At 39.6% G+C, this 24022-nt stretch overlaps 1 protein-coding gene across 2 annotated transcripts in view; it reads left to right on the top strand.

Annotated features, from left to right (window-relative positions):
• The window catches only part of MBOAT2 (membrane bound O-acyltransferase domain containing 2), a 153322-nt gene that overhangs the window by 83492 nt on the left and 45808 nt on the right, over positions 1–24022 (top strand). For both annotated transcript variants that reach the window (XM_032172165.2, XM_058426795.1), the window contains one exon: positions 11302–11397. In XM_032172165.2, coding sequence (XP_032028056.1) covers positions 11302–11397 — 96 coding nt within the window. The remainder of the gene's footprint in view (positions 1–11301; positions 11398–24022) is intronic.

The following is a 24022-nucleotide window of genomic DNA, read 5'->3' as shown; positions in this document are numbered from 1 at the left end:
ACCAGCCTGGGGGACATAGTGAGACATCATCTTTTAAAAAAAGTTGTTTATAAGTAGAAAAGTACCCCAATGTGGTGGCACACACCTGTAGTCCTAGCTGCTTGGGAGGCTAAGGCAGGAAGATCACTTGAACCCAGGAGTCCAAGGTACATTGAGTTATGATTGTACCACTGTGCTCCAGCCTGGGAAGCAGCGAGAACCTGTCTCAAAAATTTAAAAATAAATCATAATAAAATAAAAAAATTGAATACTCGTATTTCAGAATTTAAAACTTTTACTATTCAAAAGACACCTTTAAGGAAATGAAGAGATAAGCCACAGGAGAAAAATACTTGCAAGACATGTGTCTGATACAGGACTTGGATCCAGATGTACAGAACTCGTGCAATCAATACTAAGAAGACAACCCAATTTAAGATGGACAGAATTGCTGGTTAGACATTTCATGGCCAATATGCAAATTAAAAGATGCTCAAGATCACTAGCCATTAGCGAATTGCAAATTAAAACTACAATAAAATTAAAACTATGATATATAATAACCACTATATATCCACTAGAATGGATGTAATTTAAAAGACTGACAATACCCAGCATTAGTGAGGATATGAAGAAACTAGAATCTTCATACATTGCTTACAGGATCATAACAATTGTAGTCACTTCGGAAAATTTGGTTGAAAGTTAAACATTAACTTACCATATGCCCTGAAAATTCTGTTGTTAGGTTTCTACCCAGGGTGAAAACATGTGTCCATATACAGTAGCATTATTCATAATAGCTAAAAGCTTCAAACAGCCCAAATATTCACCGGCTGGTGAAAGGATAAACAAAATGTGGCATGTCCATGCAATGGAATACTATTCAGCAGTTTACAAAGGAACAAACTGCTGATATATGCTGCAACATGGATGAACCTCAAGAGCACACTAAGTGAAAGAAGCCAGATACAAAAGACTACATATTGTATTATTTTATTTACATGAGACTCCCAGAAAAGACAGATCTGGAGACAGAAGATGATCGGTGGTTGCCTAGGGTTGAGGGTGCAATTAGGGATTACTGCAAGTAACCACAAGGGAACTCTTGGGGCAGTGGTCTTGCAGTGGTGGTCACACAACTCTACACATTTACTAAAAATTGTTGAATTATACACTTACAATAAGTAAATTTCATGGTGTGTGAATTATACCTCAGTAAAGCTGTTTAATAAAAAGCCTATTTGAGTGAGGCTTGCAAGCCTTTTAGGCCTGGAGCAGTAACAGCTCTTTAATTCAGTATTCCTTCTGCCTTTCTGGTAGGAACTATAATTCAGGTTAAACAAATATGGGCACACCTGTTCTGTTGCACTCCATTTTATTTTATTGCACTCCATTTATTTATTGCACCATAGATACTGCCTTTTTTCTTTTTATTAAACAAACAGAAAGTTTGTGGCATCCCTGCACCCAGCAAATCCATCAGTGCTGGTTTCCAGCAACATGTGTTCACTTAGTGTCTCTGTGTTACATTTGATAATTCTGACAACACTTCAGACTTTATTATCTCTGTTACGGTAATCTGAGATCAGTGATCTTTGATGTTACTATTTTAATTGTTTAGGGCCACTGCACACTGTGCCCATTTCCTCTTGAAAATGAATGTAAATGGAGAAAAGATGCAAACTGAAGCCTGGGACCCCAGGATGAGAAGGAATCTGCAAAGGGCTTGTGCAAAAATTGTTTGTTTGCAAATAATATTTTAATCAGTTTTATTTAAGTACAACTTATCTAAAATAAAATAAAGCTGCCTGTTCCATGAGCTTGGACAAACGTATAGACCAGTGTGACTTCCACCCTATATCTAGATATAGCACATTTCACTTGTCCCAAAAAGTTCCTTTGTGATCCTTTGCAATCAGTCCATCCTGTCTCCTGCAACCAATGATCTGCTTTCTTTCACCATACATCAATTTAGCCTGCTCTAGAATTTCATAGTAACGGAATCATATGTTATGTAATCTTTTTGTGTCTGGCATTTTTTACTCAGCTTAATGTCTAAAAAACTCATCCGTATTGTTGTGTTTCACACTTTGTTCCTTTTTATTCCATTGTATGAATATATCTCAATTTCTGTAAGCTTACACCTATTAATGGACATTTGAGTTGTTTAAACATTCAAAAATGGGCTATTAGGAGTAAAACTTCTGAAACATTCTTCAAGTCTTTTTGTTGATACATATTTTCATTTCTCTTGTGTAAATACCTAGGAGAGGAATTGCTGGGGCATTGGATAAAAATATTTTAATCCAGTAAGAAATTGCCAAACTTCCCAAAGTGATTGTAGCATTCTACACTCCCACTGGCAGTGTATGCGAGCGCCAGTTCCTTTCTGTTCCCGCCAGCAGTTGGTGTTCTCAGCCTTTTCCATGGTGTTCATTCTGATGGATATGGTGATATTTCATTGCGATTTTAATTTAGATTTCTCTGATGATTAATGATGTCAAACATTTTTTCCTGTACTGCTTGACTAATTGTATATCTTCTTTTGGGACATTTTGTTCATATCTGTTGACTGTTGGGTTTAATTTTTTATAATTCATTATTTCTGTGTTTTGGATATAAGTCCTTTGTCAGATAGATAAATTATGAAAATTTTTTTTCAACCTATGTTTGCCTTTTCACTTCCTTAGTGATGACTTTTGAAGAGCAGAACTTTTAAATTTTGATGAAGTGAATTCAATTTTTTAGTTTGGAGCTTTTTATCTTTTACTATGAAACCTGTGCCTGCCCTTGGTTTATGAATAGTTTCTCCTAGAAGTTTTACAGTTCTAGTTTTTATGCCTAGATCAATGATCCATATTGAGTTAATTTTTGTGTATATTAAGAGACAAGGGTTGAAATTCATTTTTTCTATATGTATATTCATTTGTCCCAGCGCTATTTGTTGCAAATACTTTTTCCTTTTGAATTGCAATTCACCGTCTATGTATGGCTTTATTTCTGTACTCTTTATTCTGTTCATTGATCTATGTGTCTAGCCTTAGGCCAGTGTCATACTGTCTTGGTTACCGAAGCTTCATACTTAGTCTTGACATCAAGTAATGTAATTCCTCTAACTTTTCAAAAAGTGCATAAAATACTATAAAACAAAAGGTACATAGTAAACAGTCTTGGAAAATATAAACAGAGAGGAAGGCAGGATAGAGATAAAAGTTAGTATTCAAATGTGCAAGCCTTTTGTGCAGTTGGGCTACAGCCAAAGCCGTCTAAGCCTGAGAACCTTGGAGTAAACAGTTTAATTTGATTTCATCATGTTAAAACACACACTCGTTTGTTAGTTTTTGTTTTCATTCCCATCAGGATTTTGAACCTTTTGGTGACATCACCTGTTTTCCTTTTTTGAGAAGAATTCATTTTTAGTTCTCTTCAGCAGTTCTAGTTCATTAATTCCCATAGTTGCTGCTACATGGGAATTAGCAATTTCCCTGAGCAATTTCCACTCTATATCTAACACGTAAGTGAACAGATATTTTAGATGTGGTTTCACCTTTTGAAATGAGGCAGCAATTCAACAATTCTTATTCAATGAATAAGAAAATGTTCTCTTCTAGAACTCTTCAGAAGCTGTTGATTTTATTTTGATATTAGTAATTATCATATCTGAATTCTTTTGGCTGTGAAGAGCAGAAATCCCAATTTATAGTAGTATCTGAATGGTGTAAACAGCAGAGAAAGGTTACCTCTCGAAGCTGGAAGTCACAAGACAAGGCACCTCGTTTTCATTAATTCAGCAGCTCAGTGTTGATGAGGGCATCAAAACACCAAGTTCTGTTTTTTATTTTGCCATCTCAGCATATTGACTTTGTCTTCAGGCTAGCTCCTTGTAAGCTAAAGATGGACCCTGCACATATAGACGTGCCAACAACAAGTGTCACACTAAGAGTAAGAAAGGGCTTTCCAAAAGCTCTGTGTCATGCTTCATCAACCAGACCTAAGTTTTCTGCCTCCCATAAACCAGCCAGTTGCAAGGAGGGTGAGATGACAGTGATGGGGTTACCATAGCCAGGATCCCTGGAATAGTACTTCCACCTTTTAAAAGTGAGAGAACCAGGATGCAGAAGGATAGTCACTTTCTAAGGTCACACAGGTAGGAATAATAAAAAATGATTGGGATTGTTATTTAAATCCAGTCCAGGTCTGTCTGGATTTTATTTGCATGTATATTCTTCTATTTGAAGACATTCAGTGAAATTCATAAATGGACTGTGGCACTTAAAATAATTTGTGCACATAGTGGCTTGTATGTCTGCTTTCTCTGCTAATGTGTGAAAGTGAAAAATCAAAGGCTTTCCCTAACACCTTTCCCTGAAGTCTAATTTAAAAGACAAGATAGCAACACAAGTTTGATGTGCTTTTGGAGGAGTACAGACAGTAAACAAAACAAAACAAGACAAAAAAAACCCCACCACCTAGAATTCTTTCTCAAGTTAGATTGTCCAGAGCCAATATAGCAGCTCAACAATGTCATTAAAGAACCAGGTTTCCTCCCTTGTTCTGCCTCTTAGCTGATTACCTCATGGGTGCAAGATGGCTGCTATAGCGGCCATCAGATCCATATTCTAGGTAGAGAGAATGGGAAAAATGTGAAAAGCCCCACCAGCTGTGTCTGTTTTCCTTTTTTCAGGAAAACTATCTAGCACTGTGTGATAGAAATACAATGCAAGCCACAGATATAATTTAAAACTTTCTGGCTGGGCACAGTGGCTCATGCTTATAATTCCAGCACTTTGGAAGGCTGAGGCAGGTGGATCACTTGAGGTCAGGAGTTCAAGACCAGCCTGGCCAATATGGTGAAACCTTATCTCTACTAAAATTACAAAAATTAGCTGGGTGTGATGGCGGGTACCTGTAGTCTCAGCTACTCGGGAGGCTGAGGCAGGAGAATCGCTTGAACCTGGGAGGTGGAGGTTGCAGTGAGCCGAGATTGTGCCACTGCACTCCAGTCGGGATAACAGAGTGAGACTCCATCTCAAAAAAAAAAAAAAGAATTTCCGGTAGTCAGTAGTCATAGTTTAAAAACTGAAAAAAAAAGCACATTAAGTAATATATATTAGTAATAACGTTTCATTTTTCCCAATATCACCAAAATAATATCATTTCAAGTGTAATCAATGAAAACAATTTTTGTTTTTATACTTAGTCTTCAAAATCTGGGGTGTATTTTACGACTGCAGCTTATCTTAGTTTGCGCTAGCCACATTTCAAGAGCTCAGTAACTACATGTGGCTAGTTGGGATATATTGGTAAGTAACAACTAACTGGCTTTCTAGGAAAAACATGCATAAATATGCATATATGAGTTTATTGTAAATTTTACAAATTTAACAGACTTTTAGTGCACAATTTATAAATAATAATGAGAATAGAATATCCTTTATTTTCAATTCCGTATAGCTCGTTGATTCTCACAAAACACTTTCATTGATTTTTTTTTTTTTTCTGAACTCTCACAGCTAACTTATGGCTGCAATTCAACTGTAATTTGATGAAAATGACTATAAATAAATGCTTGGTTACTGTCCTATTTAGTAAAGTAGTTGCTCACATTATTGGCAAATGAATGTAGTTCCAATATGAATGTTGGTTGATATTTTTGCTTATGTTAATGAGATTGTTTTTGTTTTTTTGTTTGTTTTCTGTTTATGCTGTACTGGCTACAGTCATGATACACTGTATCATCGTGCACCCATCACCCAAGCAGTATACACTGTACCATATTTATAGTCTTTTATCCTCACCCACCCCCCCACTCTTCCTCCCAAGTCCCCAGAGTTCATTGTATCATTCTGATGCCTTTACATCCTCATAGCTTAGCTCCCACATATCAGAACATATGACGTTTTGTTTTTCATTCCTGAGTTACTTCACTTAGAATAATAGTTTCCAGTCTCATCCAGGTCACTGCAAATGCTGTTAATTCATTCCTTTTTATGGCTGAGTAGTATTCCATCGTATATGTATACCACAGTTTCTTTATCCACTTGTTGATTGATGGGCATTTGGGTTGGTTCCACGATTTTGCAATCGTGAATTGTGCTGCTATAAACATGCGTATGCAAGTATCTTTTTCAAATAATGACTTTTTTTTTCCTCTGGGTAGATACCCAGTAGTGGGATTGCTGGATCAAATGGTAGTTCTACTTTTAGTTCTTTAAGGAATCTCCACACTGCTTTCCATAGCAACTGTACTAGTTTACATTCCCACCAGCAGTGTAGGAGTGTTCCCTGATCACTGCATCCACACCAATATTGACTGTTTTTTTTATTATGACCATTCTTGCAGGAGTGAGGTGGTATCACATTGTGTTTTTGATTTGCATTTCCCTGATCATTAGTGATGTTGGGCATTTTTTCATACGTTTGTTGGCCATTTGTATATCTTCTTTTGAGAATTGTCTATTCATGTCCTTAGCCCACTTTTTGATGGGATTGTTTGTTTTTTTCTTACTGATTTGAGTTCGTTGTAGATTCTGGATATTAGTCCTTTGTTAGATGTATAGGTTGTGAAGATTTTCTCCCGCTCTGTGGGTTGTCCGTTTACTCTGCTGACTGTTCCTTTTGCCGTGCAAAAGCTCTTCAGTTTAATTAGGTCCCAACTATATACCTTTGTTTTTATTGCTTTGCTTTTGGGTTCTTGGTCATGAAATCCTTGTCTAAGCCAGTCTAGAAGGGTTTTTCCAATGTTATCTTCTAGAATTTTTATAGTTTCAGGTCTTGGGTTTAAGTCCTTAATCCATCTTGAGTTGATATTTGTGTAAGGTGAGAGATGAGGATCCAGTTTCATTCTCCTACATGTGGCTAGCCAATTACCCATTTGTTGAAAAGGGTGTCCTTTCCTCATTTTACGTTTTTGTTTGCTTTGTTGAAGATCAGTTGGCTGTAAGTATTTGGGTTTATTTATGGGTTCTCTATTCTGTTCCATTGGTCTATGTGCCTATTTTTATGCCAGTACCATGCTGTTTTTTTGACTATGGCCTTATAGTATAGTTTGAAATCAGGTAGTGTGATGCTTCCAGATTTGTCCTTTTTGCTTTGTCTTGCTTTGGCTATGCAGGCTCTTTTTTTGGTTCCATATGAATTTTAGAACTGCTTTTTCTAACTCTGTGAAGAATGATGGTGGTATTTTGATGGGGATTGCATTGAATTTGTAGATTGCTTTTGGAGTATGGTCATTTCCATAATACTGATTGTACTCATCCATGAATGTAGGATGTGTTTCCATTTGTTTGTGTTGTCTGTGATTTCCTTCAGCAGTGTTTTGTAGTTTTCCTTGTAGCGGTCTTTTGACTCCTTGGTTAGGTATATTCCTAAGTATTTTATTTTTTTGCAGCTATTGTAAAAGAGGTTGAATTACTAATTTGATTCTCCACTTTGTTGCTGTTGGTGTATAGAAGAGCTACGGATTTGTGTACATTAATCTTGTATCCAGAAAATTTTGCTGAATTCTTTTATCAATAAGTTCTAGGAGCTTTCTGGAGGAGTCCTTAGGGTTTTCAAGGTAAACGATCATATTGTCAGCAAACAGGGACAGTTTGACTTCCTTTTTACTGATGTGGATTCCCTTTCTGCCTGCCTGCCTGCCTGTCTGTCTGTCTTTCTTTCTTTCTTTCTTTCTTTCTTTCTTTCTTTCTTTCTTTCTTTCTTTCTTTCTTTCTTTCTTTTCTTTCTCTCTCTCTCTCTCTTTCTTTCTTGTCTTTCTTTCTTTGTCTTTCTTTCTGTCTTTCTCTATGTCTGTCTGTCTTTCTGTCTTTCTTACTGCTTTGGCTAGGACTTCCAGTACTATGTTGAAGAGGAGTGCAGAGAGTGGGCATCCTTGTCTTGTTACTATTCTGAGCGAGAATGCTTTCAACTTTTCCCCACTCAGTATTATGTTGGCTGTGGGTTTGTCATAGGTGGCTTTTATTACATTAAGATATGTCCCTTGTATACCAGTTTTCCTGAGGGTTTTAATCATAAAGGGATGCAAGATATTTGTCAAATCCTTTTTCTGCATCTGTTGAGATATCATGTGATTTTTGTTTTTCTGTTTATGATTTGCACTGTATTCTATTGGTAAAAATAAGTTATTAAGTCTAGCATAGATTCAAGGGGGTGGGACGGGAAAGTGTCTTAATTTAATGTGTCTATAAAGGAATACCTGAGGCTGAGTAATTTATAGAGAAAAGGTTTATTTGGCTTGCAGTTCTGGTGGTTAGAAAGTTCAACATTGAGCATCTGCCCCTGGTGAGGGCCTCAGGCTGCTTCTACGTGTGGCAGAAGGTAAAGGGGAGCCAGTGTGTGCAGAGACCACGTGGCCAGAGAGGAGGAAAGAGCGGATAGGTGCCAGGCTCTTTTTAACAACCAGCTCTCAAGGGAATAAGTAAAGTGAGAACTCACTCACCTTCTCATCCCCCAGGGAAGGCATTCATCTATTCATGAGGGATCTGCCCCCATGACCCAAACACCTGCCATTAGGCCCCACCTCCAGCATTAGAGATTAGATTTCTAGATGAAGTTTTAGAGGAGACAAACATCCAAACCATAGCAAGAATTTTCTTTCAGCTCTTGATGTAAAGAGTTAGACATGTGCAACAGGGAGGGATGTTATTGATGGCAGCAGTCTTGAAAAACAGCCAGCCCTCTGGCCCCCACAGTTCACATGAATCCTACATGAAAGTTTACCCACTTTCCTCCCAGGATCCCCAGAGTCTCATCTCATTAGGGCATCAAGCTCAAGTTCTTGATCTTGTCATCTAAGTCAGGTCTAGATGAGGCTTGTTGGAGTGGGTCCTCAAGTACAGTTCTTTTGGATTTGAGGACCAGTGGACTAACCGACAAGTGTTTTGCCCCTCACACACCTAGGATCCAGTGATTATCAGCAATAGGACAACTGTAGGAGACATTACTGTTAATGAAAACGATTGGACTGTAAGGCACTTCTCAGTCCCTAGTCCATGGTGATTGTGAAATCTAGACAGATATGTGTGATCAGTTCCTTGATTTAGGGCCCAGACCAAGTCCCTCGAGTGCATCTGTGTGGTTTTTGGCTTCATCCTCTGAGCTCTTGACTCCACACCCTGAACTAGTCGTCCTTTTTCATAAGAAATGGCCAGGTTTTGCATTTGAATAGCTTTCCTAGACTGCTTCCTATGGGTAAAATTTGGGGTCCTAAACATCTCTTTTCATTTTGAACTGTCTCTCCTTTTCAGTCTAATATTTTACAAGCCCATTAGAAAACTATGTGGGCTTCCCGTGTATCTAATTGTAATCCTCTACATTAGACAGAAACTACACCCACACATCTCTTTTAGACAGCCTCCTTTCTACTTTGAGAGTTGGGGTGCTGTGTGACAACACCCTTGAGGTTCTTAAAAACTTTTTTTTTTATCTATCAGAGAATGTCTAAGAGGCATGCCCTTAGGATTCTTAGAAACGGCTTCTTATCTGACATATTCCGTAAAGGTGTTTGGTTACAGTAGCACCCCATTTTCAGTTACCAGTTTCTGTTTTGATTATGTCATTACATCAAAACATAGTGGCTTAAAACAAATTGATACTCTGTATTAGGTTGCTTATGCCTGTGGATAAGCAGTTCAGGAGGGGTTCAACTGGATAGCATCATCTCTTTTTCATGTGGAATCAGCTTCCTCACCCATGTCTAACCACTTGGTGCTCCTTAGTGCCTCACTCTCCATCTCCACTCTGCTCCTCTCTCCTTCCTTCTTTGTCCCCTAGATGTGTGTGATCAGTTCCTTGATTAGGACCTAGACCCAACCCAATCCCCAACCCTTCCTTTATCCCACCTTTTCTCTCTTGCTCTTTCTCTCTGTCTCTCTTTCTCTGGATCGTCTCTCATCCTCCAGAATCTCTACATGTAGTGGTCTCAAGATAGTCACACTTCTTCCCAACAACCAACTTCTAAAAGACAAAAAGTACCAGGTTAATTATGGTTCACACCTGGAACTAGCAAAATGTTGCTTCTGTTATCCACTGGTCTGTGCAGTTAGAAGGCCAGCCCACAGAAGTGGGCAATTAGAAGTGGGCAGAGAGGTAGACTCCTCCTCTTGACGGGGAGCAGGACAGGCTGCAGAAGAGCGTATGAAATAGGAGACACTGTTTTGGGCATCTTTGGAAAGTGCAGTCTGCCACATGATGTTTAGAAATTATTTTAAATTTGATTTCTCAACGCCTTGTGTATGGGTATCCATATGTGCTATTTTTGTTAGATACAGCAATCACAAATATATTAACTTTGTTAAACATTTGAATTAGGAAGCTTTCCTTCACTGTTCTTTGCTCAGGAATAATTTAAAAGATTATAATGAACTATTTGTCAAAAGTTTGAAAGAACTTTCATAAAACCACCTGAACTGCCTACATGACAAAGATTTTTATTTGGTCAAATTTTTTTTTTTTAGTTAAGTGTTTTTTTCTCCCTTGATTTCTTCTATATCATATATGCTTAGAAAGTCCTTTCCCAATTTCAGAACATTTGAATATTTAGTCACAGTTCCTATTTGTTGTACTTGTATATTTTACATATAATTCATTAATCCACATAGAATTGTTTTGGTGTGAGATGGAGGCATAGCTTGCTTTTCCCCACCCAGATTGTGAACCAATTAGATGACAACTCATCCATTCCCTGGTAATTTGCATGGCAGCCTTCATCCTATTCAATGTTAAATATTCTGGAGTCTGTTTCTGGGTTTCTGTTCTCTCCTGTTGATATGTAAGTTCTTTTACCCATGCTGTGTTTTTAATTGTAACTATATTCCAAGCATCTTAAGTTTGTAGAAATCAGTAAGTGTTCATGGCTATGAAATGTGTGTAAATGCCACCCGACTGATACTAAGAAGGTAAGCTTTTAGACTATCGAGGACAAGTTTTTTTCAAAATGCTATTAAGAGTTTGTTTAATGTATACCTTAGCCAAATATTTTTGTGCTAACTTTTGTGTCCTAGAAAGGAGGAATAAATGGAACACATACTAACCACATGTTTATGCTAGTGATCATGACTTTCAAATATGTAAAGTGATGTGTGTATGTCTCTCAGAAGGAAATGAATAAAATTTACAATTGAAGGTGATAGTCAAGTAAACTGAAGCGGATACTAGAAAAGAGTTTTCATAATTTATTAAAGAAGGCTGTTTGTAGAGTAGATCTAGTAATATTTAATTTCTGAACCATATCATTTAGCTAATAAATTACTTTAAAATGTACTCTTTAACAAAATGAATCTTTTATTTTCATTAATGTAGCTTATTTTTGCTTTGCAGTTACTGCTTTGTGTTTGCTCTGGGATACCTCACAGTGTGCCAAGTTACTCGAGTCTATATCTTTGACTATGGACAATATTCTGCTGATTTTTCAGGGTAAGATGAAAACTTTGATTCAGTAGCCTGTTTTATCCATTCCAACAAGGTGGTTAAAGGATAAAATGTATTTGCATTTAGTAGTTCAAGTGAAAAGCTATTATTAAATATTTTAGTTGAAAATTTCTTTCTTTTTTTTTTATTTTTTTAATTATTTTTTTTTATTATTATACTTTAGGTTTTAGGGTACATGTGCACAATGTGCAGGTTTGTTACATATGTATCCATGTGCCATGTTGTTTTGCTGCACCCATTAACTCATCATTTAGCATTAGGTATATCTCCTAATGCTGTCCCTCCCCCCTCCCCTCACCCCACAACAGTCCCCGGAGTGTGATGTTCCCCTTCCTGTATCCATGAGTTCTCATTGTTAAGTTCCCACCTATGAGTGAGAACATGCGGTGTTTGGTTTTTTGTCCTTGCGATAGTTTACTGAGAATGATGTTTCCCAGTTTCATCCATGTCCCTACAAAGGACATGAACTCATCATTTTTTATGGCTGCATAGTATTCCATGGTGGATATGTGCCACATTTTCTTAATCCAGTCTATCATTGTTGGACACTTGGGTTGGTTCCAAGTCTTTGCTATTGTGAATAGTGCCGCAATAAACATACGTGTGCATGTGTCTTTATAGCAGCATGATTTATAGTCCTTTGGGTATATACCCAGTAATGGGATGGCTGGGTCAAATAGTATTTCTAGTTCTAGATCCCTGAGGAATCGCCACACTGACTTCCACAATGGTTGAACTAGTTTACAGTCCCAGCAACAGTGTAAAAGTGTCCCTATTTCTCCACATCCTCTCCAGCACCTGTTGTTTCCTGACTTTTTAATGATGGCCATTCTAACTGGTGTGAGATGGTATCTCACTGTGGTTTTGATTTGCATTTCTCTGATGGCCAGTGATGATGAGCATTTTTTCATGTGTTTTTTGGCTGCATAAATGTCTTCTTTTGAGAAGTGTCTGTTCATGTCCTTTGCCCACTTTTTGATGGGGTTGTTTGTTTTTTTCTTGTAAATTTGTTTGAGTTCATTGTAGATTCTGGATATTAGCCCTTTGTCAGATGAGTATGTTGCAAAAATTTTCTCCCATTCTGTAGGTTGCCTGTTCACTCTGATGGTAGTTTCTTTTGCTGTGCAGAAGCTCTTTAGTTTAATTAGATCCCATTTGTCAATTTTGGCTTTTGTTGCCATTGCTTTTGGTGTTTTAGACATGAAGTCCTTGCCCACGCCTAAGTCCTGAATGGTATTGCCTAGGTTTTCTTGTAGGATTTTAATGGTTTTAGGTCTAACATGTAAGTCTTTAATCCATCTTGAATTAATTTTTGTATAAGGTGTGAGGAAGGGATCCAGTTTCAGCCTTCTACATATGGCTAGCCAGTTTTCCCAGCACCATTTATTAAATAGGGAATCCTTTCCCCATTTCTTGTTTTTGTCAGGTTTGTCAAAGATCAGATAGTTGTAGATATGCGGCATCATTTCTGAGGGCTCTGTTCTGTTCCATTGATCTATGTCTCTGTTGTGGTACCAGTACCATGCTGTTTTGGTTACTGTAGCCTTGTAGTATAGTTTGAAGTCAGGTAGCGTGATGCCTCCAGCTTTGTTCTTTTGGCTTAGGATTGACTTGGCGATGCGGGCTCTTTTTTGGTTCCATATGAACTTTAAAGTAGTTTTTTCCAATTCTGTGAAGCAAGTCATTGGTAGCTTGATGGGGATGGCATTGAATCTATAAATTACCTTGGGCAGTATGGCCATTTTCACGATATTGATTCTTCCAACCCATGAGCATGGAATGTTCTTCCATTTGTTTGTATCCTCTTTTATTTCACTGAGCAGTGGTTTGTAGTTCTCCCTGAAGAGGTCCTTCACATCCCTTGTAAGTTGGATTCCTAGGTATTTTATTCTCTTTGAAGCAATTGTGAATGGGAGTTCACTCATGATTTGGCTCTCTGTTTGTCTGTGATTGGTGTACAAGAATGCTTGTGATTTTTGTACATTGATTTTGTATCCTGAGACTTTGCTGAAGTTGCTAATCAGCTTAAGGAGATTTTGGGCTGAGACCATGGGGTTTTCTAGATATACAATCATGTCATCTGCAAACAGGGACAATTTGACTTCCTCTTTTCCTAATTGAACACCCTTTATTTCCTTCTCCTGCCTGATTGCTCTGGCCAGAACTTCCAGCATTATGTTGAATAGGAGTGGTGAGAGAGGGCATCCCTGTCTTGTGCCAGTTTTCAAAGGGAATGCTTCCAGTTTTTGCCCATTCAGTATGATATTGGCTGTGGGTTTGTCATAGATAGCTCTTATTATTTTGAGATACGTCCCATCAATACCTAATTTATTGAGAGTTTTTAGCATGAAGCGTTGTTGAATTTTGTCAAAGGCCTTTTCTGCATCTATTGAGATAATCATGTGGTTTTTGTCTTTGGTTCTGTTTATATGCTGGATTACATTTATTGATTTGCGTATGTTGAACCAGCCTTGCATCCCAGGGATGAAGCCCACTTGATCATGGTGTATAAGCTTTTTGATGTGCTGCTGGATTCGGTTTGCCAGTATTTTATTGAGGATTTTTGCATCAATGTTCATCAAGGATATTGGTCTGAAATTCTCTTTTTTGGTTATGTCTCTGCCAGGCTTTGGTATCAGGACGATGCTGGCTTCATAAAATGTGTTAGGGAGGATTCCCTCTTTTTCTATCGATTGGAATAGTTTCAGAAGGAATGGTACCAGTTCCTCCTTGTACCTCTGGTAGAATTGGGCTGTGAATCCATCAGGTCCTGGACTCTTTTTGGTTGGTAAGCTATTGATTATTGCCACAATTTCAGAACCTGTTATTGGTCTATTCAGAGATTCAACTTCTTCCTGATTTAGTCTTGGGAGGGTGTGTTTGTCGAGGAATTTATCCATTTCTTCTAGATTTTCTAGTTTATTTGCATAGAGGTGTTTGTAGTATTCTCTGATGGTAGATTGTATTTCTGTGGGATCGGTGGTGATATCCCCTTTTTCATTTTTTATTGTGTCTATTTGATTCTTCTCTCTTTTCTTCTTTATTAGTCTTGCTAGCGGTGTATCAATTTTGTTGATCTTTTAAAAAAACCAGCTCCTGGATTCATTAATTTTTTGAAGGGTTTTTTGTGTCTCTATTTCCTTCAGTTCTGCTCTGATTTTAGTTATTTCTAGCCTTCTGCTAGCTTTTGAATGTGTTTGCTCTTGCTTTTCTAGTTCTTTTAATTGTGATGTTAGGGTGTCAATTTTGGATCTTTCCTGCTTTCTCTTGTGGGAATTTAGTGCTATAAATTTCCCTCTACACACTGCTTTGAATGTGTCTCAGAGATTCTGGTATGTTGTGTCTTTGTTCTCGTTGGTTTCAAAGAACATCTTTATTTCTGCCTTCATTTCATTATGTACCCAATAGTCATTCAGGAGCAGGTTGTTCAGTTTCCATGTAGTTGAGCGGTTTTGAGTGAGTTTCTTAATCCTGAGTTCTAGTTTGATTGCACTGTGGTCTGAGAGACAGTTTGTTATAATTTCTGTTCTTTTACATTTGCTGAGGAGAGCTTTACTTCCAACTATGTGGTCAATTTTGGAATAGGTGTGGTGTGGTGCTGAAAAGAATGTATATTCTGTTGATTTGGGGTGGAGAGTTCTGTAGATGTCTATTAGGTCCACTTTGTGCAGAGCCGAGTTCAATTCCTGGATATCCTTGTTAACTTTCTGTCTCGTTGATCTGTAGTCTTTTTAGTACTATCTAAGTCACTAAGAGCCTTGTTCTGCTTCTTCCTGCCTAATGAGACTTCCTTTGGTTCTTAGGTCCTTGGGCTAGGTCAGTCTGAGTTTCCTAGAGAAGGCGCTCAAGGATGCATTTTACTTCTATGCATTTCACCTCTTTGCAGTGTTCTCCATTCGACACCAGTGTTCAGTTGAGTAGTGGAAATAACTTCTGGCGTTTGTTCCTTCAAAGGGGATTTATTTTCTTCCTGGTGCTAGATGAGTCTTTTTGTCCTGTAACAAAACTGATTTTGTATCTGTTGTGAAATAAATGCACAAGCTCTTATGAAGTAACTTGCTTTCCATCTTTATAAAGTGACATCTGCTAACACTTTGGTACCAGATGGGGAAGTTGAAGATAAACCTTTATATACGTATTTTTTTATGTCAAGCTTGACTGCTTTCTCCAGTGAACAAGATACAGGAGGCCTGCTTTGGGCTAGTTTTGAGTCATCTGGATGGCATAAGTAATGAGCAGTAAATCCAATGTAAGGATAAGTGTATTGGAAAAATCATGTTACCTCTGAAAGAAAAATTGTTCAGCAATAGAAATGGACCAAAGTTGTATGAGCGCAGGGAAGAAAAAATGACTTCTATGAAACAAGAGAGTTTTAAAAGAGAAAGAGGAAATACCTTTTTCTCCCTAATGAGATTAAAGTATATTTTACTACACAGATTTTAAAAATAGGTTCAGATGAAAGGAAATTACATAAAAAGCAAATAAAACCCAGGTCAAAACAAAACAATTTAAATGCACTAAAAAACTAGTTAATCAAAGCTATTGAGTGGAATTGGGAAATACACCTGGAAGGGCAGAAAAGGAGAGTAGATGCTGGCCATCTGGTTTATGGATAGTAGGTATTCCTGGAAAACATGACCTCTTGAGCAGGATCAGTAGATACTGGACCACTGTGAAAACCTTCATGACCTTGAGGAAGTAGCCCAGGTCACACTGTCATCATAGTGTAATGAAATTGGGAAATAGTTATGTAAGTTTAAAAGAATTGCAATCACTTAGAAAATTTAATTCTCCTGAGAATTTGCACCTGTATTGGTCTTGTTCATCATGCATGCTAGTGCCTAGCACACGGTGACATTAAATATATATTGAGTCGGGAATAATACTTCAGTACAGAAGAAAGTTGAAAATACAGTGAGAAAAATGGGGGAAAGTAACAGACAACACATATGGAGAAACTGGAGCCATGTGGGCAAAGCTGTGCCATCTGAAAGAGAAATTAAGAACTTTGAATACTTGTTATAATAAGTGAAAAATAAGCATTTATTAATAGTAGCAAATGAAACAAAAAGCATACTTTTAATTAGTTTAATGTTGATAACAAATATTAACATTAGCAACTTAAGGTTAACAATACTGTAAAATCATAAATTTTCACACTGACCTTTAGAGTCCTGGGACTCTGCAGGCAGGTTCTGCAGGTGTCAGAGGAGCTCAGCAGACGAGGTTCTAGGTCCTCCAGTCTTGCTTCAGCCACATGTGCTCTGTATTTCTCTAGTTTGTATTTTGGGATTCTGTATAATATTTCACTAAAAAATATTTTGTTGCTCTTTTAACCATTCGATTTAAAAAGTGATTTACATAGCCATTTGAATTTATTGTACAGCCGTGTGGATTGGTGTTAGTATGGATTTGTCTGATTCAGTCTTTATTGGGCTCTCACAGCCCCTCCATCAGTTTGATCTTGGTCATTACCCTTTTTATTTCCCTCGTCAGCTATTCCAAATTCTTGTCGGTCTCAAGACCTTTACCTCACATTTCTGTATTATTTAGGGATAGGCTAACTGCATTTAAAACAGTAACATTATTTCAGTGGCTCAACGTAATAAGAGTTTATTTCTCATTCACATTATAGTTCATTGAGGAGGGAGTCTCTGCTCCACACAGTCATTTAGGGAACCAGACTCCTTCCTTCTTGTGGTTCCACCTCCTTCAGGCTCTGGAATCCTGTAGGTGAAGTTGAGGGCGGGGTGGTGAGTGTGAGCAAAGCGAGGGTGTGCCTGCGTAACACTTGTGCCTGCATCCTGTCAGCAAGCATGAGTCACGTGGCCTCACGGATCATAGGACAATTGACATTAAGAGCATAGTGCATGTTTAAAAAACAGCTGTATAGGACGTGACTTTAGAAGTATTTTGCTGACATTTAAAAGGAGGGTGTGGTGGCTCATGCCTGTAATCCCAGCACTTTGGGAGGCCAAGGCAGGTGGGTCACTTGAGCTCAGGAGTTTGGGCAACATGGCGAAACCCTGTTTCTACTAAAACTACAAAAAATCAGATAGGCATGGTGGCGCATACGTGTAGCCCCAGCTACACAGGAGGCTGAGGTGGGAGAGTCGCTTGAGCCCTGGGGGCAGAGGTTGCAGTGAGCTGAGATTGCACCACTGCACTCCAGCCCAGGTGACAGAGTGAGACCCTGTCTCAAAAAATGAAATAAATAAAAATAAAATGCCATTTAAATACTTAAATGCAGTTTTAAAGGTTTATATATGTAGAAGAAAAACAATCTGGCCTTTTTAAGATAGAAAACCTTTTATAAATCTCCAAGTTTAAAGAATAATTTTTATCCATTAGAAGGAAACTTTTTTTGTTATTATACTTTAAGTTCTAGGGTACATGTGCACAACATGCAGGTTTGTTACATATGTATACATGTGCCATGTTGGTTTGCTGCATCCATTAACTCATCATTTACGTTAGGTATTTCTCCTAATACTATCCCTCCACCATCCCCCCAACCCACGACAGGCCCCAGTGTGTGATGTTCCCCTCCCTGTGTCCAAGTGTTCTCATTGTTCCCTTCCTACCTGTGAATAAGAACATGCAGTGTTTGGTTTTCCATCCTTCTGATAGTTTGCTGAGAATGTTGGGTTTCCAGCTTCATCCATGTCCCTACAAAGGACATGAACTCATCCTTTTTTATGGCTGCATAGTATAGGAGAAAACTTTTGGCCATTATCAGTGAACTGATTAATGGTAGATAGTCGAATTAGCTGAAGGAGGCCATTGTGGCAGAATGACCTTGAAGGCTCTTGTTTTTTTTTGTTTTGTTTTTTAATGGGCACAAGAGAGAAAAAAGCCACCTAGAGACAGACTCTCCCCTTGATGAAGTATTCAGGCACAGGGAACCCTTGAATGTGTTATAATACGTGAGCAGAAAAGATCCTGACTTGATCCTAATTAGAGTGAATATCATAGCTATTCAGAATGTTGGATGGCTAATAAGGTGGATTGGATAGTGACTCACCCTTTGTGCTGAGCTGATCCGTTGCTCTGATGCTAGAAAGTGCAAGAAGCAAAGCCCAGACTCTTGCTGAGGAATCAGTGTGAAATCTCTCTTGTATGGGACAGTTTTACTTGCACAAGAGTATGGAGAAACCGTGTGTGTATGTGTGTGTGTGTGTATGTGTGTGTGTGTAAATTGTTAGGTTTAAGATACATTTAAAATGTTGATTAGATAAAGAGAAACTTATACCATAATACAAGTTTCTGTTTACAGAAAGGTTGAAAAGCTACTGAAGTTGTTCCGTCTCGTGTTAGCCTCAGAAAATAGATACAAGAGAAGTATAAAACAACTAAATAGCTTTCTTCATGTCAGCAGTAATCAGTTAGAAAATATGATAGAAAAAGGATCCTATTTCAAAAGCAAGAAAAACCATGAAATATGTAGTAATATGTGTAAAAAGAAATGTACAGAACCTCTGTGCAGAAAACTATAAATTTTTACTGTAGAACATAGAGTAATTGGAAAAAAAATCAGCCTGTTTGTTTGAATAATAAGACTCAGTATTGTGACTGGGTGCAGTGGCTCACACCTGTAATACCAACACTTTGGGAGGCCAAGGTGGGAGGACCACTTGAGCTTAGGAGTTCAAGAGCAGCCTGGGCAACATGGTGAAACCCCATCTCTACAAAAAATTTAAAAATTAGCTGGCATGGTGCTGTGTGTCTATAGTCCCAGCTACTCAGGAGGCTGAAGTGGGAGGTTCGCTTGAGCTTGGGAGGTTGAGGCTGCAGTGAGCCATGTTCACACAACTGTACTCCAGCCTGGGTAACACAGCAAGACCCTACCTCAAAAAAATAAAATAAAATAAACAACCTTCAATATTATAAAGATACGAATGGGGCTGGGCATGGTGTCTCATGCCTGCAATCTTAGCATTTTGGGAGGCTGAGGCGGGTGGATCACTTGAGGCCAGGAGTTTGAGACCAGCCTGACCAATATGGCAAAACTCGTCTCTACTAAAAATACAAAAATTAGCCACGTGGTGGCGCACAACTGTGAGGCACGAGAATCACTGGAACCCAGGAGGTGGAGGTTGCAGTGAGCTGAGATCACACCACTGCACTCCAGCCTGGGCGACAGAGCTGTCTCAAAAAAATAAAAAATAAAGTAAAATAAAAAAAAGATACTGATTCCCCCAAGTTAATCTGTTGGTGTTAATGCAGGAAAAATTTTGGAGTTTTGAGGGAAATTAGATAAATAAATTGAAAATTTTCTCTAGAAGAATAAATGCTTCAGTGTAGTGAAGTTGGTATAAAGACATACTGCCGTCTGTAAAGCAGGAGTCATTAAAATATTCTGGACTGACAGGAATAGGCAAATCAAGGAAACCTGGATGAAGGACTGAGAAAGAGACTCACGGATCTAAGAAATAAAAATACAGAATGGCAGTGGTGGGATCAGAAATCCATGGGGAAAGCCAGGCTCTACTCAGTAAATGGTATTGGGACATTTGGAAAGAGAAGAGAAAGGTGAATCCTTGCCCCACGTATAGATAATAGATTGTAGATGGAAGCGAGAACAGATTTTTTGGCAAAAACGTTCTGATTGGAATATGTTGATTTCTGTGGTACTGAAAGAGTTGCTTTTAGTGCACCCACCAAAAAAATATCTATGTGAAATAATTGTTCATTCACGTCAAGAATATATCTTACAGCTAACTGAACTGTATCAGAGGCTTGGTAAATGTTTACTATTGCTCAGTCATGTGTGCTCCTTCACTAAGGTTTATTAAGCAGGCACTGTGCATTTTGCTAGGTTCTTGAAGGCTGAGCCAGGTACTTTTGTAGGCAACATTTTTTTCAAGTATAAGAAGAAGTGATAGACCATGTGATCTTGAGAGGTGAAGCCAGCTGGGCTTCTGGGTTGAGTGGGGACTTGGAGAAGTTTTCTGTCTAGCTAAAGGATTGTAAATGCACCAGTCAGTGCTTTGTGTCTAGCTAAAGGTTTGTAAATGCACCAATCAGTGCTCTGTGTCTAGCTAATTGGGTGGGGACTTGGAGAACTTTTGTGTCTAGCTCAAGGATTGTAAATGCACCAGTCAGCATTCTGTGTCTAGCTAAAGGATTGTAAATGCACCAGTCAGCACTCTGTAAAATGGACCAATCAGCACTCTGTAAAATGGACCTATCAGCACTCTGTAAAATGGACCAATCAGCAGGATGTGGGTGGGGCCAAATAAGGGAATAAAAGCAGGCCACCCAAGCCAGCAGCAGCAACTCACTTGTGTCCCCTTCCACGCTGTGGAGGCTTTGTTCTTTCACTCTTCGCAATAAATCTTGCTGCTGCTCACTCTTTGGGTCCCCGCTACCTTTATGAGCTGTGACACTCACCGTGAAGGTCTGCAGCTTTACTCCTGAAGTCAGTGAGACCACGAACCCACTGGGAGGAACAAGCAACGCCAGACGCACTGCCCTTATGAACTGTAACAGTTGTCGCAAAGGTCTGCAGCTTCAGTCCTGAAGTCAGTGAGACCACGAACCCACCGGGAGGAACAAACAACTCCGGACGCACCGCCTTAAGAGCTGTAACACTCACCGCGAAGGTCTGCAGCTTCATTCCTGAAGTCAGCGAGACCACGAACCCACCAGAAGGAAGAAACTCCAGACACGTCCGAACATCAGAAGGAACAAACTCCGGATACACCATCTTTAAGAACTGTTAACACTCACCACGAGGGTCCACGGCTTCATTCTTGAAGTCAGCGAGACTAAGAACTCACCAATTCCGGACACATTTTGGCGACCACGAAGGGACCATCATTATCGCCAAGCAGTGAGTACCATCGGACCCCTTTCATTTGCTATTCTGTCCTATTTTTCCTTAGAATTTGGGGGCTAAATACTGGGCACCTGTCGGCAAGTTAAAAGTGAATAGCACGGCCGCTGGACTACGGACATGGGTGTCAGGCTTTCTGGTAAAGGGCTCTCTAACAACCCCCGACTCTTAGGAGTTGGGAGCGTTGGTTTGCCTGGAACCAGCTTCCACTTTTCCTGTACCTCTAGGCTGAGCTGAGGGTCGATAGAGAGGAAAGCCATTCAGCTCCGGGGTCCTGACAACAAGTTGGTTGACCCTGAGGCCATGAGTGGAACTCTCAAAGTCATGTTGCCCAAGTGAGACTCGCCCATCTATCTTATCTATCCTGACCCTTGCCTCCTGGGTCCTAATGCCTGTCAGACAAACTTTCTCTCGCCTCTCTTCTCCAAGGCTAGTCCTGCTTCTAAGAACCACTCCCTGTCTCTGGTGCTTTTCTAGTTTCTCCTGTAAGAATGATTTCTAGTATAAACTTCAGGACTCTGTTACCTTCTTTAGGCACCCAGGCACACCAATCAGAAAGACATAATTTTTGCCCAAAGCCTTGTCATGGGGGGACTAGCTGGAATTTTAGAATCCCTCCTCAGACAAGCAGGCCTAACAAAAACTATTCCTGAAGCTAGGATATAGGGTGCCTCAGAAATTGTGTCCTTCCTATTCATATAAGTGAGGACAAAAGGCATCACTCTTCCAACTCTGGAGATCCCTTCCCTCCCTCAGGGTATGGCCTTCTACTTCATTTTTGGGGCATAACATCTTTATAGTACACGGGTAAAGTCCCAATACTAACAGGAGAATGCTTAGGACTCTAACTGGTTTTCAAGAATGTGTCAGTAAGGGCCACTAAATCTGATTTTTCTCGGTCCTCCTTGTGGTCTAGGAGGACAGGCAAGGGTGCACGTTTTTGAGAATGCATCAGTAAGGGCCACTAAATCTGACCTTCCTTGGTCCTCCTTGTGGTCTAGGAGAAAAACTAATGTTTCTGCCGCTGCATCGGTGAGCGCAACTATTCCGATCAGCAGGGTCCACGGACTGTTGCGGGTTCTTGGGCAGGGGTTGTTTCTGTTGCTTCGTCGGTGAGCGCAACTATTCTGATCAGCAAGGTCCGGGACTCTTGCGGGTTCTTGGGCAGGGGGAGAAACAAACCAAAACCGCGGGCGGTTTTGTCTTTCAGATGGGAAACGCTCAGACATCAACAGGCTCACCCTTGAAATGCATCCTAAGCCATTGGGACCAATTTGACCCACAAACCCTGAAAAAGAGGCGGCTCATTTTTTTTTGCACTACGGCCTGGCCCCAGTATTCTCTCTCTGATGGGGAAAAATGGCCACCTGAGGGAAGTACAAATTACAATACTATCCTGCAGCTTGATCTTTTCTGTAAGAGGGAAGGCAAATGGAGTGAAATACCTTATGTCCAAGCTTTCTTTTCACTGAAGGAGAATACACAACTATGCAAAGCTTGAAATTTACATCCTGCAGGAGGACCTTTCAGCTTACCCCCATATCCTAGCCTCCCTATAGCTCCTCTTTTTATTAATGATAATCCTCCTCTAATCTCCCCCACTCAGAAGGAAATAAGCAAAGAAATCTTCAAAGTACCACAAAAACCCCCGGGCTATTGGATATGTCCCCTTCAAGCTGTAGGAGGAGGGGAATTTGGCCCAACCCAGGTACATGTCCCCTTCTCCCTCTCTGATTTAAAGCAGATCAAGGCAGACCTGGGGAAATTTTCAGATGATCCTGATAGGTACACAGATGTCCTACAGGGTCTAGGGCAAACCTTTCATCTCACTTGGAGAGATGTCATGCTATTGTTAGATCAAACCCTGGCCTTTAATGAAAAGAATGCGGCTTTAGCTGCAGCCCCAGAGTTTGGAGATACTTGGTATCTTAGTCAAGTAAGTCATAGAATGACAGCTGAAGAAGGACAAATTCCCTACTGGTCAGCAAGCCATCCCCAGTATGGATCCCCACTGGGACCTTGACTCAGATCACGGGGACTGGAGTTGTAAACATCTGTTGTCCTGTGTTCTAGAAGGACTAAGGAGAATTAGGAAAAACCCATGAATTATTCAGTGATGTCCACCATAACTCAGGGAAAGGAAAAAATCATTCTGCCTTCCTCGAGCAGCTACGGGAGGCCTTAAGAAAATATACTCCCCTGTTACCCAAATCGGTTGAGGGTCAATTGATTCTAAAAGATAAGTTTATTACCCAATCAGCCGCAGTTATCAGGAGAAAGCTCCAAAAGCAAGCCCTGGGCCCTGAACAAAATCTGGAGGCTTTATTAAACCTGGCAACCTTGGTGTTCTATTATAGGGACCAAGAGGAACAGGCCCAAAAGGAAAAGTGAGATCAGAGAAAGGCCGCAGCCTTAGTCATGGCCCTCAGACAAACAAACCTTGGTGGTTCAGAGAGGACAGAAAATGGAGCAGGCCGATCACCTGGTAGGACTTGTTATCAGTGTGGTTTACAAGGACACTTTAAAAAAGATTGTCCAACGAGAAACAAGCCGCCCCCTCATCCATGTCTGCTATGCCGTGGCAATCACTGGAAGGTGCACTGCCCCATAAGACAAAGGTTCTCTGGGTCAGAAACCTCCAACCAGATGATCCAACAGCAGGACTGAGGGTGCCCAGGGCAAGCACCAGCTCATGTATCACCCTCACTGAGCCCCGGGTATGTTTAACCATTGAGGGCCAGGAAATTGACTTCCTCTTGGACACTGGCACAG

The sequence above is a fragment of the Hylobates moloch genome, unplaced genomic scaffold, assembly GCF_009828535.3.
Source record: "Hylobates moloch isolate HMO894 unplaced genomic scaffold, HMol_V3 SCAFFOLD_13, whole genome shotgun sequence".
Taxonomy (NCBI): Eukaryota; Metazoa; Chordata; class Mammalia; order Primates; family Hylobatidae; genus Hylobates; species Hylobates moloch.
This window is presented reverse-complemented; position numbering and strand designations above follow the sequence as displayed.